The 16491-nt window shown below is 32.1% G+C and overlaps 1 protein-coding gene across 1 annotated transcript in view; it reads right to left on the bottom strand.

The window, feature by feature from the left end:
- LOC134699060 (uncharacterized) overlaps positions 1 to 13432 on the bottom strand; it is a 36770-nt gene extending 23338 nt beyond the window's left edge. Inside the window, exons 1-4 of the mRNA XM_063560744.1 lie at positions 13048 to 13432; positions 12370 to 12534; positions 10457 to 10735; positions 8895 to 8990 (exon numbers count right to left, since the gene is read on the bottom strand). Of these exons, the coding sequence (XP_063416814.1) occupies positions 8895 to 8990; positions 10457 to 10735; positions 12370 to 12534; positions 13048 to 13432 (925 nt within the window). The remainder of the gene's footprint in view (positions 1 to 8894; positions 8991 to 10456; positions 10736 to 12369; positions 12535 to 13047) is intronic.
- Between the last annotated feature and the right edge of the window lie 3059 nt (positions 13433 to 16491).

The raw sequence follows: 16491 nt of genomic DNA, 5'->3' as shown, positions 1-16491 counted from the left end.
ACGCTCACATATGATGTAAAGGTTAAAAATGTGTGAAGGCGCATATTTTCTCCGTTACTGGGACAGTAGTGTTACAGTACAACATAATAACAAACTAGAATCAGTTGAAAATGCTAAATTGATTAGATCGATACAAAAGGTACAAAATATAAAGACAACAGTGGAATACCCGTGTTTGATAGTCATTATTCGATCAATTAAACCCGAATCCAGATAATAAACGAAAAAAAGGGGAAACAAAACAACTAAAAAGAACAATCTCGAACAGCAACAAAAGCAAACATAAACTAACATAGAAACAGACTGAACATCACGATTGCTCTATTCCTGACTTGATGCAGAATATTTAAGAAAACAAATGAGTATTTGAACATGATTTAAACATGTTAAAGTGGTACTGAACACTACAGGGTAATATTAAGCTTTTTAATGATAAAGATTGGTCTTAGGCCAACTGCTATTTATCCAAACAATTTTTTCCGATAATGTGTTTGGTTCAAATTTTTTGAAATTTTTATATTCTAGTCAAAGTGTCAAAGGAAATGTTTTGTCGATACTTACGAAATTAAAACGAGTCAAATTAATTTAAGACAAGGTGTTGATAACCACCTTAATGGCTAGCAAAACCTTCCACTTATATTGCGATGTTAAAATACGGCTAAAATGATAACTGCATATCGTTTCAAGAATATAGTACAAACAAACGCGCCTTCTCCTTTGATAAATTGTAAGGGTTTTTCTTAAATTCTTATAGACTAAGGAAGACTTTACACATATTTTGATGAATATATCAATTTTGGAACAGTATTAAAAACGATTTTTTTAGTGTTTTTATAAGAATCATGTTTTAACATATAGAGCGATGAAAAAAAACACGAAAATTAGCCTTCCTTAAAAGCAACAATATCATTTAAAGAAAAAAAAGCCGGTTAAAATGGAATAAGGTATTTCTGCTTTATTATCAGCCTAAATACTATCCACCTTTCACAGATTTAAGACAATATAATAATTTTGTTAATAAAAATTTGAATGTGTTTTCGAAACCCTATAAGAAGTCAAATACATTATAGAAGTTGTCATGCAATTCCATAGACATAATGGAAAATACAAACTATTTCAAGGTAAATATTTTTTGTACAAACATATACATCAGTTAAAAAGATCTAAAGGCAAGGCAAGCATCTTCTGATAATAGTTCATATGACGATTTAATAAAGGCAACAGTAGTATACCGCTGTTTAAAACTCGTAAATCAATGGACAAGAAACAAAATTGGGGTTACAAACTAAAACTGAGGGAAACGCATTAAATATAAGAGGAGAACAACAACAAAACATTAAAACGAACCACACACAGAAACGCACTAAGCATTAGACAAAATCCAATGAGAATAACAAATATAACATCAACACCAAATACATAAATTTGGGATAGAAAAATACCGTGACACGTCTTATAGAAAGAAATGTGAATTCACACTCAAATATAAGAGAAAACAAACTACATATTAAAACGTTAAATGTAACTAGACAGTTAAACTCAGTAAAAGAAGAAAGATACTTGTGAAATATTAGAAAATTAGTAGTCCTATTGGATATGAAGTAATAATGTTTGTAGTTCTTTGTAATAATCATAGAGGAGTAGATTTTGAAAGAATACTATGCCGTATTGGCTTTGCTCATTGTTGTAGGGCGTAGTTTTTAATTTCTGGGCCATTTGGTCTCTAATGGAGATTTGTCTCAATGGCAATCCTACCACATCTTCTTCTTTATACATATAATGCATATTTGAAAAATGTTGTGTAATAGCATGTATCGTCAGCTATGATATTATGCAAATGCCGAAGAGAGGGACAGACACGTGAAAAGGCAGTAGGAATACATTTATATATATGTAACAGCCGACAAGACAGACATATTGTATGTACCTCGCCGGCCCGAGAAAAGGCTGAAGGAATGCGTTTAAAAAATTGTGTCAGTGAGTGTCAATTCTAGACAAACAGGATTTCTATACATCTAAAATAACTCCTGGTCTCTGCTTATTTCAAGAAACCTATAAATTTCTTAAATTTGTGTATTTTGTTGTTGCACACTCTAAGGAGTTTATAACTGACATCCGTTCTTTCGTCCAACTCCATCTGATATTTACAAGTTCTTCTAAGCAATTTAGCAAGTTAATAAATCTCTTTTATAAATGTCCGTAGAAATTCAGTAACTCATGGCAGAAACATATAGACTCAGAACATAAAACTTTAACTCTATTGAGATTTATTATAATTATGCATTTGCTATTTGTTATATTTTGAGGGCAAACATTGGTGGAGAGAAGCCATATAGATTTGTAGCAATGTATCAATAGTTATACTTTTTGTAACAAACTACGTGTTTTAAATTTTGATGTATACTTGGATCAGACATTCATGAATGGGACATGCGGACTCGGATTCGGCAAACATGTGAGCTTTTAACCGTTACAATTTGTCAATGGAGTAGGTTCAGTAAGACCCCTTTTTGGCCCCAAAATATAGCAGTTTTACCAAATTGTTATAATGTAATCATGAAGCTATTTATTAGAAGGTAGAATGATTCTGCTACATAAATATGGGCTGTTTTTGACAATAAAATGCACATATATCGGGTACTAGCATCATAAAGTCATGCTAAATTACTGAAATCTTCATAAAAGTAGCATTTTAGTTAAATTTTAGACGGTTTCTGTCAAAAATAAAAGTGGCCGCATTCGTGTTCATTCATAATATTGAAATGCAAGTTGTATTTGATGATTATACATAATATATATAAAGGTCGAGGATGAACATGGATGTGGCCACTTTCATTTTTGAGAAAAAAAACATCTGAATAGTGACGATTTTTGGCAAATTTGATAGATTTTTCATATAAAAGCTTGAATCGGAGCGTTTTCAATGACTTAATCAGTTTAAATCTTTCACAAAAACTAATTAAATCAATTGAAATAGACACTTAAGTGTTTAAAAAGTGTCTAAAATATTTCGTCAGATGAACTTGAAAATTGAGGCCAAAATCGGCCCTTACGGTGTCATCAATATTCACAATTTTAATGTATTTAATTACGTCAAGCTAGTTTTTAGTACGTATGTGTGTTTCTACCATATACTTACTTAAAGGAGTTTCCTGTACGCTTTTGTGATATTATTTTAAATGATGACAGCTTTAAAAAGTATTAAATCTCCTTTCAAATAAAGGCATCAAATAGCAATTTGCGTTACACAGATTGTTGTCTAAATCGATGGTAGGTAAAATCGTTAATGAATTTCATTATATCAACTAATACTGTTTCCGGTATCTCCAGCGATGTCCATGGTACTGTAAACGTGTAACTCTGAACTATCATTATCGACGTCAGCATACACCCTAAAACATAATACTTACAAATATATATGTCAATTAAAAAGTCAATTCTTCATGAACAATTAAATGGTCTTTCCTTTTTTTTCTTTTATTAATTGCCTTCTTAGTTAAAATATTATGGTTTCTAAGGACTTTTATGTTCATAACAAGTGGTTGCTAAGGACAAAAATCGTTCCTAAGGATAAAATATTACTACCAGTATTAAAAATGTCATATGTACTATTCATAGTATTTAAAGTTTAAAAAAGTGATTGCTAAGGACTTATATGTCGTTGCTAGGGGAAAAAATGTCATTTCCAGTATAAAAAAAATCATATTTATATTATTCATAGCCTTCTAAGTTCGAAAATATATGGTTGCTAAGGTGTTTTATGTCGTTGCTAGGGACTTTACCTCTGACCTTGACCTAACTTTGTAGATCTTATTATGCTGATAATTTTTGCAATTCAAAGTATCTTTCTATCTCTAACCACTTTTGAATTATAAGCAAACAATCATCATTTCGGACCCCCAAAACAGTTTTGGTGCCCTAGTTCCTTAAAAATTGGTCATATGATTTTTAACCCGACATGACAAATGTAGATCTCGACAAGACACACATTTTCTTCGTTACATTTTATCAGCCATCTTTTACGGTTATTCAGTTAGTCCGATAACAAGCTAAGGTCAAAATCTAGGTCATGACCTTGACCTTTGACCTTAAGTCAATTTTTATGTTCATGTGAATTGATGATCCTAGGTGGCTACAACTTACAGTTTCTGAGTTTTAGTGGCCAACCGACATTTTTTTATTTTCAAAGGGGCATAACCCTACCAATGAGTCGTTGAATCGATCCAAATGTAACGAAGCACCAGGGTCTGTTCCTGAACAAATTCCACTCTTTGTTTTTTTTCTACCTATTATGGTTATGGAGTTAGAATGATAACATGGTTTTCGGTGTTAGGGGAGATAACCCCTATAAAGGAAATGTTACAGGGTCGTGCCCTCACCACAAGATAGCTTTTGGTCAACCGATACTAGATACCTAATATCATTTCAACATGTCGCGTACTTTTTTGGGGAAATTTCGTTAAAGTTTGGCGGAAAGAATAATAATAATAATCAGAAGAAATACAGTAAGGTCTTTCTTTATAGAAAAAAGGAAATACCTTAATTACTATCAATCAATTGTTATATACCTTATTTATAACAATTATTATAATGTGTTGTGGTGGGCTTGTCAACTGAATAACTGTCGACATGAGAGTAAAGGTCCGCCAGTATGATGGCAGTAACTATATGTACGACATCCTACGCTCGTAAACGAAATTATCCACTTAATTCAAATATGTGAACACTTGCAAGCCAACGTAAGGCTTCTGTTCGGATTCATGTTTTTTCTCTGTCATTCTTGCCCTGTTTGATCTTTAATTACTGTTTTGTATCATTATACCTCTTGTTGAATAAACCGACAAACTGAACCAAGTTTTAAAATGACATCTAAACGAGCAGTTGATCATACATTTTATAAGAAAGGTTTCCATTACAAGCGCAATAGGCAGCACCTTTGATTTGTCATGGAATATCATAGATATATTCATGTTCTGTAAGTTTAATTAAGAAATAATTGATGCGAGCTGTACTCTATTGTATTTTGAACATGGATAGGCATTATATTCGTTACTATTTTTGCCAGAGCGATAGTGAGCCAATTTGATAACATTCATTATTCTGCAGTAGTCAATATATATATACGCATGTGCAACAAACAAATATTGGATTTAGAGCATGGGTTTATTCCTTAAGCGAAGGAAGCACATCATATTAGAATGTAAAATAATATTGATAGTTCTGAAAATAATGGTTTTTACATCTCTGAAGCTTATTTTGACTTAGCTGTGTGGAATAACGTTTGCAATTTACAGTTGTCAATCCTCTTCGTATTTGTATTCGATTTGACCTTGTTTTGACTCGAGTGCCTCGACATATTGAGTTTTTAGTGTCACCACACATTTCTTGTTTTTATTAAAATTATATAAATAGATATTTAAGCCATTATAAGTCAATGTAACTCCTTCAACATGGAGCTCTTGCTCGCACCGAAAAACAAGCTACAAGCTACAAAGGGCCCAAAAATGACCAGTGCAAAACCATCCAAACGGGAAAATTAACGGTCTAGTTCATTTTTTTAGATTGTTTTGCTGATTCAATCGAATGTATACTACAAATAAAAATGTACTTAGGGTTTAGTTTGCAAATTGTGCCTTTGATAGATAGCTGTCTTATTGCCATGCATACCACATCTCCTTATATCTATTGCAAGCTTCTGCAGATGTATACTTACGTTTCTAGATTTTTTTTCCGATCTTGAATTGTAAAATCCCTGCATTAAAAACAGTATTGATAGCTTGTCATCAAATAAACAAAATATAAAGATTTTTTTTGTTATATGTATACAGTGTATAGCATTTCCAAATAATAAATTCGAGAATTGAAATGGGGAATGTATCAAAGAGACAACAACCCGACCATAGAGCAGACAACAACAGAAGGTCACAAACAAGTCTTCAATGAAACCGTCTTTCGGCTGGCCCCTAAACACATATATACTAAGTCAGTGATAATGAAGCCTATTTTTCGTCCTAATAAACCTAAAGTGCATTATTCTTTTAACAATGTATGTCGGTTCAATGTTGACAGTTGCTATATATTCATCCGTATGATGTGTTTGAGCTTTTGATTTTGCTTTATTACAAAGAACTTTCCGTCCTCAACTTTCCACGGAGTTCGGTATTTTTGTTATTTTACTTTTTCAAAACCTTAGAATATACAAGACCTTATATTTCGGTGTTGAAATGAATATCGATAATGTGGTCATTTTTATAAATTTCCTGTTTTAAAAAAACTAAGGATTTACTTATTCCAGGCATAGATTACCGTGACCGTATTTGGCACAACTTTTTGGAATTTTGGATCCTCAATGCTCTTCAACTTTGTACTTATTTGGGTTTATACATATGTCGATTTGAGCGTAACTGATGAGTCTTATGTAGACGAAAAGCTTCTGTGGCGTACATAATTATAATCCTAGTACTTTTAATTACTAATTAAGACATATGTACCAAATACTGAATATATGGGCATTCTATAGCAAACCCACAACCTTTCCCTTGTAATTGATCATTCGCTACAGAATAGATATATGACTTTTGCATGCAGTGCAAGCAAAGATTTCCGTTAAAAAAGTTTTTAAAAATTATTAGAAAAACAAATGTACAAATATGGACAAATTCTAGGATGCACCAAATTTATTCTAATGTATGTTTATTGTATTTTGTAAACATCTAACGGTAGCGAGATATACCACAAAATATCTATTTGCAAAAAAAATAAATGCAACAAAATCATAAGTTATTATTTCTTTGAATGCTCTTCAATTTTATACTCGTTTTGTTTTTTTCCTATTTTAATCTGAGCGTCACTGATCATGCTGATTAGTCTTATATAGATGAAACGCGAGTCTGGCGTATCAACTTATAAGCCTGGTATCTTTGATAACTATTTTCTTGCAAAACGTACACAATGCTATGTTTTTTTTCTACCATCTGTTATTTTTCTTATTATATAATTGATCTTTTACCATTTCGTAATGTACCATGCAGGAAGAAGTGATCTTAATCCTTACCCATTTGTCTCGAAATCGACCTTGGACATGCGAGTTCAATACACCAAACCAGACAAACAAAAATCTAGATATTTACCAAAAAACGAGAAGGAAACAACCCTGTATGCATATAGATACATGTATATATTTTGATTTCAAAAAGATACAAATCATGTTGAAGGCCGTACTTTTACCTATATAGTTTCAAAAATTGTTATTTGGATGAGTTGTCTCATTTGGCAATTATACCACGTTTTCCCATAAGAGAAAAACCATTCGATTCGAACATAATGCATCAAAGTTTATTTCCAGTTATGATAAGTTCGTTTTGCTCAATAATTTGTATTGTGTGTAACGTTTTATAAGTTAAATTGATGTTTGTTTGTTTTTTTTACGTCTGTAAATTGAATCCCTCATTTTGATAAAAAATAATAGTATACCTTTTTTATGTAATATGTATAAACCAGTAATTTCTGCAAGTGGAAAAACAGTGAGTAGTACCATCACAGCAATCAATATTGAATTTCCCACTGTCGACTTTTCTACAAATTGTTTTGAAAATATAATAATTTAGTTTTGTTTAGAGATACACCATACATAATTCTAAAACCGATCATGAAGACATAGTATCATTTTTCCCTCTGACATGAAAACCTACAATTCAAATTAAAAACAAATCATGAATAATATGTGATTTTGATTGATCAACTGGTACTTCCTTTGCTCTAAAACAATTTTGATCTGAGCGTCACTGATGTATCTAATACAGGCGTCACATATCAGCGTATGAAACGAACGTACGGCGGGCATGGTCAAAACGATGTACGATACCAATACGCTAGTCAATCATATCTGTATCGTATACACAACGAGCTTAAAGTATGTTTAGGCCGTTCAATTAACGTATGTTGGCGTTTGTCAAACGTAGATGAAATCCACGCTACGAAAGAAAAAACGTTGTTTGGAAGTATCTGAGACGCGTTCCGGTCGTACCTAGGACGATTATCCGTGCTTTTTGGCGTGTCTGGGACATGTTACTATTAAGTGTTACACTGAACTGATACTTATTTGTATATAGCTGAGGCCAACCTCCAGATGCTATATTTGTTCAGTTCATTGAATACCCATAGATCTAAGTCGGGTTCTTGTCTCTTTGACATATTCCTCATTTCTCTTTTTCTATTCCCCGCATACATCCAAGTAAATGTCCAAGTAAAAATAGAACGGTATTGAGGCGTATACAACTTGTCGCACACGTGTCTCAAACTTATCTGAGGCTTTTTCAAGGCGCTTGTAATATATGTATTACGATAGTTAAGCGAACAGCCGAACGCTTGACAAACGTTAGAACTAGATGAAAATTGGTAAACTGCATAAAAATTCCGTGAATTAAATCGTTTGCCAAGTGTATACCTTTTGCATTTCCAATTACATCATACTTATACAACGTGCGTCTAACGATTGCGTTCAGCTAACATATACGGACTTACTCAATTTTCTCTGTAAGTCTGGTGCACGTTGGTCTATAGACCAATGTGTGATACCGTCATTAATGTAGGGGAAACACGAGTCTGTTGTATCGAATCATAAGCCACGCACATTTGATAACTAATTATATTTTCTTCTATACAGACAATTATTTAAAATTTGATTCTTTTGACGGATAGTACATTGATTGCAGATAATACAAATTATAGGCAACATACTTCGTCTTACTTTGCTTACATTGCAAACGAATCATTTGACTTGACATTTATACACATACAATCGTCATATGCCAAGTCAACTCCCAAGTCAGTCAGTAGGCGAATAAAGTGACGATTTGATTGAATCCATCATAAACAATTAATCCTATTCTTACCTTTTTCGATGTACATGCTGGATGTTTTATAAATGGTACTAGTACTTTCCATATTTGTTATTGGCATTAACGTATAGTGAGCTGTAGTGGCTAAATCTGATAAGAATATTATATTCATGTATGAAATAATGTCGCAGCTTAATAAGACAGACATTATTTGATTATCAACAAGAATAATACTATCACAATATGATAAATGAGTAGTGCAATAAGTGGTACATTAATAATATATATCACAAACGCTGTGTTCTCATGCTAGCAATACATACGTGGACTACTTAGACCACTAGGTCATCGAGGCTCTTCCCCTCGTTAGTCGAAAATAAACAAAAAATGCCACAGTACCTCAATTTAAATGAAACTTCGAGCGTTCAAATTTTTTTCCTTGATTTACTATCGCCATAAAGCATACATATTGAAAGCTAGTAATATATAAGTGTCATTTTTAATTTTGGGTTATCATTTTTCATATCCACTTTTATGAATTTGTAGGTTTCATATTTATATTCATGTGTATACTAAAACGTTATCAAAATTATTGTACTTATGCATGCATATCTATTAAACCATGGAAGTCTTATATTGACTGTCAATATAATACTTTCATGATTAAACTAAGTCCTAGATAAACGTATTTCTCCATTGATGACGAAGTTAAATGGTAGAGTTGTCTTACAGTTCGTTTCTGTGTGTTGCGTTGCTTTTTTTTTATTGTTGCACTTTAGTGGTTCTGTTATTTCGTTGCTTCCCTCGGTTTTAGTTTGTAACCCAGATTTGTATTCTATCGATTGAATTATGATTTTTGAACAGCAGTATACTACTAGTATTATTTGTAACTTTTAATCGCCATATATTATTGCATGTATTGTTGAATGTTGATCATCAACTAATTAACGATCAAGTGTGTTGCCGCTTAAGCTTACCAATTGGTGATATTGACAAACAATTAACACAAAGGATATGGAAACGTACTACGTAAGTGAATATTATAACTTTTCATTAGCGGTTGTAAAACGATTTGCTAAATTTATGTGGTTTTTAATATGTTATTATGGTTTTTACCTTCGCACTTGCATTGTTCAGGAATGGAGGTTTTTCACACATGGGGTACAATATATGGTACTTAAAATTTGGTACCATGCATAAAATAAATTTGTCTGGTTAAATTTTTTATACACTTTGTCAAAATATTAATTTTGACCTTATGAAAAAAAAGATTAAAAAAATAAAAAAAACAGAATAAACACTTTTTTTTGGAAAATTTCATTGGATATACAGCAGGTTGCAGTCTTGTAATTGACCGCTCCATAAGCTTACATTCAAAACAGCTGATCTTCGAAAAGAAAAAGAAAAAAAAAATGCTACATAGAACTATTTTTTCATGTTCATATTATAAATTCAGAAAAAAATGCACAATTTTATTTCCCTCGATGATTTGAATACACCAGAAACTGAAATTGTAATACAAGACAGATACCTTGCAGTTTGACGAAACCACTATTTTTTAATGCTTAATATTTAACCACAATATCATTAATATGTTTGTGTGCATGTTTACTCACCTATTTGTATGTGTATAGAGTTATTCATGTTGAATGTCTGTCCATTAAAATTGTTTTGAGCCACACATATGTAGGTATCTGTTTCAGTGACTACAACATTATTGATGACATATGTAGGACCAGTTCCTATTGGCACATAATATTTGGATTCTTTGTACCAAGTATAATCTGTTACAGCAGGATTTCCATCTGATGTACATTTCAAAGTTATGGGTCCTGCTCCTTCAGGGAAAAAGGGATTGGTGGACGATTTTGTTACTTGTACATTTCTCACGCTATCTATTCAAAGAAAAACTCTGTAACTTGTACATATCTGACAATGTCAAAAATAGCTTCATGACATATGTGCATTTTTAAAACTCTCTGATTAAAAACTTATCAAAACCGTTTATCTTCGAATAATAAATCAATGATAATCCTATACTTCCCTAGATATTTAAAAAATAAATCTTTCCTACATATTGATATGCCCTGTTTCATAAACGTAAATCAATTAAACACAAGCAAAAGTTAATTTGTGTAAATTTGAAGAAGATTTTGTTTTCTCAGCAATAAGTGAAAATCAGCACTATTTTTAAATCGACTTGTACAAAATGTAAGGGAACATACGTACCCATACTATAATGAGTTTTAGTTTATCTGTTATCAACTATAATTGTTTAAAATCATCATTAGGTTTTGTGGTATAGATGCCAAAAAAATTGATGGATTTACCCCCCCCCCCCCCCTTTCGAGACTGGCGAACAATAATACAAATTTGACTTGCACTTTTCAGTTGAACCATTCAGAATTTAATCGAAGAGTCAGAAAAGATCCCTGAGGAACAGTCAAACTCATAGATAAAAGATAAATGTACAACGCCATGACTAAAATAGACAAAATACAACTGACAAATATTAGAACACAATACACAACATAGAAAACTAAAGAATAAGAAACACGAACCACATCAGAAAATAAGGAGTGATCGCAGGTGACCCGGAAGGGTAAGCAGATCCTGCTACATATATGACACTCGTCGATGGATTGCTCTTGTTATCATAAACACAGTAAATAGTCTGTCATATTTTTGAAACGGGAAGGGAATTATAGTAGAAGCGACGTAAGGAAAATACCTAATATCATATATGAGACATTAATTCCATAACGGTCAACCAACTCGTGATGGCGTCCGTAAAATATACGAATAAACTTCATCGACACATTTGATGATTATTAAAGGGTTAATTATTGTCGTGCAAAAATATCGCCGTTTTTTATTTAACGTTTTAATTTGACTAAAGTCTAGACAACTGACTCCATCAACGTGTTCTGCTTATTTTATTTTACGTTCAAATCTTATTTTACGTGCTTTCTATTTTTAGTGCTGTCTATATCGGTATGGCTTTTTTCATAGTTGAAATCCCTGCGGCTGCCATCAAATTGCATACAATCACTTTATTTGACTTTAGGAGGATAGTTGTCTGGCAATCATAACACATCTCCTCGGCCTTATTTTGATATTATTTTTTTCTTCGATAAATTGATTCTTGCTGAACCCTTTGATGTTGTACCTTATTGATTTTTGAGCATACGCGATGTATTGGTTTCCAGTTTTTGTAATCTAGCTTTTCTATATAATTGATCTTCTTGATTGACTAGATAACTAAACCAGTTATATATGCTTTAAGAAACCCTAAACTATTGATTTTATAAATGAGTATACACAATCGAAAATGACAAGTAAAATTTAGAGTTTGAATAAATATACATGAAAACAATTAAGCAGTGAAAAAACGTTCACTTTAAAGTTTTAGTTTTTCTTGTAACGTTATTTGACATTATTTAACGTTCGACATAAAATAATGTCTTGTCTTACCTTTATATCCGTGGAAAAAACTCCCTTTATTGCCCAATATGATCTAAAAACTTACAATAGACATTAACGGGGTCTGTCTGTTTGTATGAACTTCTTTCTGGTACGTCTTGATTAACAATCTGACATCTAACTATCACATTATTATCTAGCTGTTCTATCTTCAATGTCAGCGAACTGGTACCACGCAATATACAGGTCCATGGCCATGGTATTTGAAATGCTGTAGTTTTATCTGATTCTTATGGTGTTTCCTGTATAATAACACCATTTGAGTTACGTCTGTATCTCACCCATCTGAATTTAGCTTCAGGTTTGCCAAAATTACCCGTGCATGTAAAAACAACATTATTGCCTTCTTCTATTCCAGCTGATGGTACATATGATGGTACACTGTCTGGTTTTTCTGGATAAACTGTTATATAAATATTCAAAACATTCTGTAGGCGCTAAAGTATGTTTATATATATAAACATGTCTAAATTGGAGAGAACGTTCAAACCTATGATTGCGTTGGATAAAAACTGCATTTTTTTTACGTGTGCATTTATTAGATAAAAAATCAAACATAATTAAACTGTAAACATGGTTGTTTAATACTCTGATATTTATTTGGAAATAAAAAAATAAAAATAATGATAGCAATAATGCGCAAAAGGCAACCGAACGTTGTACAAATAACATAAATGTATCTCCATTTAAGTATGCTCTCAAACTCAATAACAATCATATGTACCTCTAACATTTATATGAGCAACACCAGAATTTTCAGTTCCACTTCTACTTGAACGTGCATATGCTACTTGACACATGTACTCCTTCTCATCTTTACATGCAATCTCAGAAAACAGTATTACAGCAGAATCTGAACTTGTTGTAGTTGTTGGGTTGATAAGTGTCACTCTGTCGGTTAAATAATTGCCATCAGTTGTTAAAGTTGCATTTGATTGAACCAACGGGGTATAAAATAATGCTAGCGTTTTAAACTGTCCATTCATTTTAGCCTGAATGTTTACACCTGTAACAAGTTCTCCGGTTGCAGTTGTATAAGAAAATCTTAACTGTAAACTAGTTTGTCCAAGTATTCCTTCAGAAGGTGTTGCTTGTAGCTGAACACTCATACTTTTTATACCTAATATTAAAGACAACTGAATTAGCTAAAATTACAAAAAAAAAGATTATATTTTTAAATGAAATTGCACTAGAAATGTATTTTGTTTGATAGCCTGACACTTTTTGTCATATCTAAATAACAAATGTGACGATACATTTAAAAATGTAAAAATTAGATTTCAAAGCAGGTAAATGACGGAATAAAACGTATACTCTCATATCATTCTAAGTTTGTTGACTCCTCAGAGTATGATACCTGGTTCAGTTCGGAATGATTTGTAAGCCTGTTCAGCATTAGGCCATTCCAGCTAATATCTACTAAAGGGAGATAGATGGTCCTTTCTGAGTGGTGTAACATTTATACATCTTAGGGGTGAAAATTTGGGTTTTTATACGCAAAAACTGCTGAGGGTCTTGCAGCAGTAAATAATTGAAAATAATGACATCTTAGGGATTACAAAAAATACCTATTTCAGATCTTAGGGATGGTTTGGAATGTAGACGGCCCTTTATAGCTTGTTGTTCGGTGTGAGCCAAGGCTCCGTGTTGAAGGCCGTACTTTAACCTATAATGGTTTAATTTTTAAATTGTTATTTGGATGGAGAGTTGTCTCATTGGCACTCACACCACATCTTCCTATATCTAGTTTCGTATAATTCATTATCTGGTATTGTATATAAATTTCTGATGGGTACAATGCTTGCAGTAAAAAATTATGATAGGTCAATTTTTCACATGAAAGCCCTTCCACGCACTATGAACAGAAACTGTACATCTGATAGGTCTTAATTTATAGATCTGATAGGTAGTTTTTCATAGTGTTTTTTTATGATATGTAGAACAAAAATCCTCCCATCCATCCCCACTTGTCAGAAATTTACTCAAATGGCCCATTATTCACCAGCCTAACTGATATTTATTACTCGATTTATTTCACTTGACTGGGCGAAGTTAAACCGGTTTGCTCATAACAAACCAGTCCATCTATAGTTCGGTGTTTTATGATAAACTTATTAATGGAGTGTCCAGTCATTCTCTTGTAAAATTTTTTGAAGACACTGATACAATGTAGGTGATTAAAAATCAGTAATAATTATAACGGCAATCATCCTTATCACACACATCTTCAAATAGACTGTCCTTATGCAAATTAAAACGTAAGTTCCAGCCGATCAGTTGCAATAACATTGTTAATAATAGAATTAAATGTGAAACGTTTCCTTGATACTAAAAGAAATTTGCCTTACAGATAAATTGATTCCTTCTACATATAGTTGCAACAATCATGTGCATATGTGAGACAAGAAGACAAGTTGCATGATATCCCAGTCTATGTGATTTGAGTGAAATTTATTGTGTTTGTGTATAGAAGCAGGGTTACATGATGACCTGTGAGCGACTTATAGGTTGCATAATAAGTGAGACTAGATATCACTTTATACAAATTTAAGTTATTCTTTTCCACCATTATAATAAAGGAGCATATGATATGTTTAGTATTACTATTTAAATAAAATAATTTCTCTTAAAGTCATCACTTCCATTTTGTTGAAATAAAAATCCCGGGAATTGCTTTTCTTGTCTTTTGAAAGTATCAATATAACGATATATGTTCTGTTCCGATGTCAAAATCTAACATCAGACATTTTCAAATGTTTAATGTACACTTCCAAATTTTACAATGTGAGAGTATTTTGTATAATTTTGTAAAAATCACATATGCCCGTTTCCACGTTCGATATGAGCGTAACTGATGAGTCTTATGAAGACGAAACGCGAGTCTGACGTTCTAAAATATAGTCCTGGTAGCTTTGATAACTATCGAAATGTTCATCGTCTTAACCTTTATCAGTCAATATAAGAACTATAACCAATGGAAGCATCGTAACTTCGTCTCATAATACTGAAGAAGCCAATGAAATTAACGCATATTTTCATATCACTTTTCCTTTTCAAATATCATACAGGTTGATACGCGAAATATGCAGAAACACAACCATAAAAGAAAACGAATTATCTTTAATTTAACAGCAATAAGGCTTCTAGAGAACTTTTTTTCCTATTGGATTTTTTTTCAAGTTATACTAGTAGTGCTTTATGTTTTTGCTTAGTGTTCGTAACGGCGGCTATCATGTCTGATAGCGGTTGGAGTCATTAAGCATAATTCATAATATTCATAGTATTTGGTTTAAATATTGGAATAACTCCAAAGACAGAGATAAAACCTTAATTTTCCTATAAAGTCACATAAAGGCCATATGACTTTCTGCATTTTATATTGTAAACCGTCAGTAATGAGTGTCAGCAATCACGCCTGTATTTTTACTTTTATAGAATTAGCGTAACGACCGAGTTCAGAGAGCTTTACACTGTGTAAAGAAGGTTGTAATTTATGATATTATTAATTCGTATATTTTAACAAATTTGATTTTACGGATGGTCACATGTTAAACTATATTTTCGAAAGTAGAGAGAAAACGGCGGATAGCAAAAGCATATTGCACGGTTATTTTTAGAATATCTAAACAACCGATATACTTTGTGACGTCATGTAATGAATTTCAGGATATTGTTAAACGATCTTAAAAGTTTTGAAACAAATGATATCTGTGATCGATTATTTGACCAAACAATCCTCAAATATATAAGATGACAAACAAACAAACAAAAAAAAATTAAAATAACATCTAATATTTTGTTATTGTCAAGGAGACAATATGATATCTATAAAATTCTTGCAAAATCAAATGACGATTTTGATACAAATATGGTCGACAATTAATAATATAATAAATATAGCCTTTGCATGAGGTCGATACAGGATATATCGACCTCGGACTTCGTCCTCAGTCAATATATATCTTTCTTGGTAATATATCCTTTTATCATATATTTAGTACAAAATACAGCTATTTTGTATATCTAATAAAGGTTCTTTTTTCCAGTCTGTATCACCTACCCTGTATCGCATACCCCGTATCGCATGGCTAAACCCGTATCGCATACCCCGTATCGCATGGTAAAACCCGTTTCGCATACCTTTTTTTTTTTTTTTTTTTTTTTTAAA

The sequence above is a fragment of the Mytilus trossulus genome, unplaced genomic scaffold, assembly GCF_036588685.1.
Source record: "Mytilus trossulus isolate FHL-02 unplaced genomic scaffold, PNRI_Mtr1.1.1.hap1 h1tg000024l__unscaffolded, whole genome shotgun sequence".
Taxonomy (NCBI): domain Eukaryota; kingdom Metazoa; phylum Mollusca; class Bivalvia; order Mytilida; family Mytilidae; genus Mytilus; species Mytilus trossulus.
This window is presented reverse-complemented; position numbering and strand designations above follow the sequence as displayed.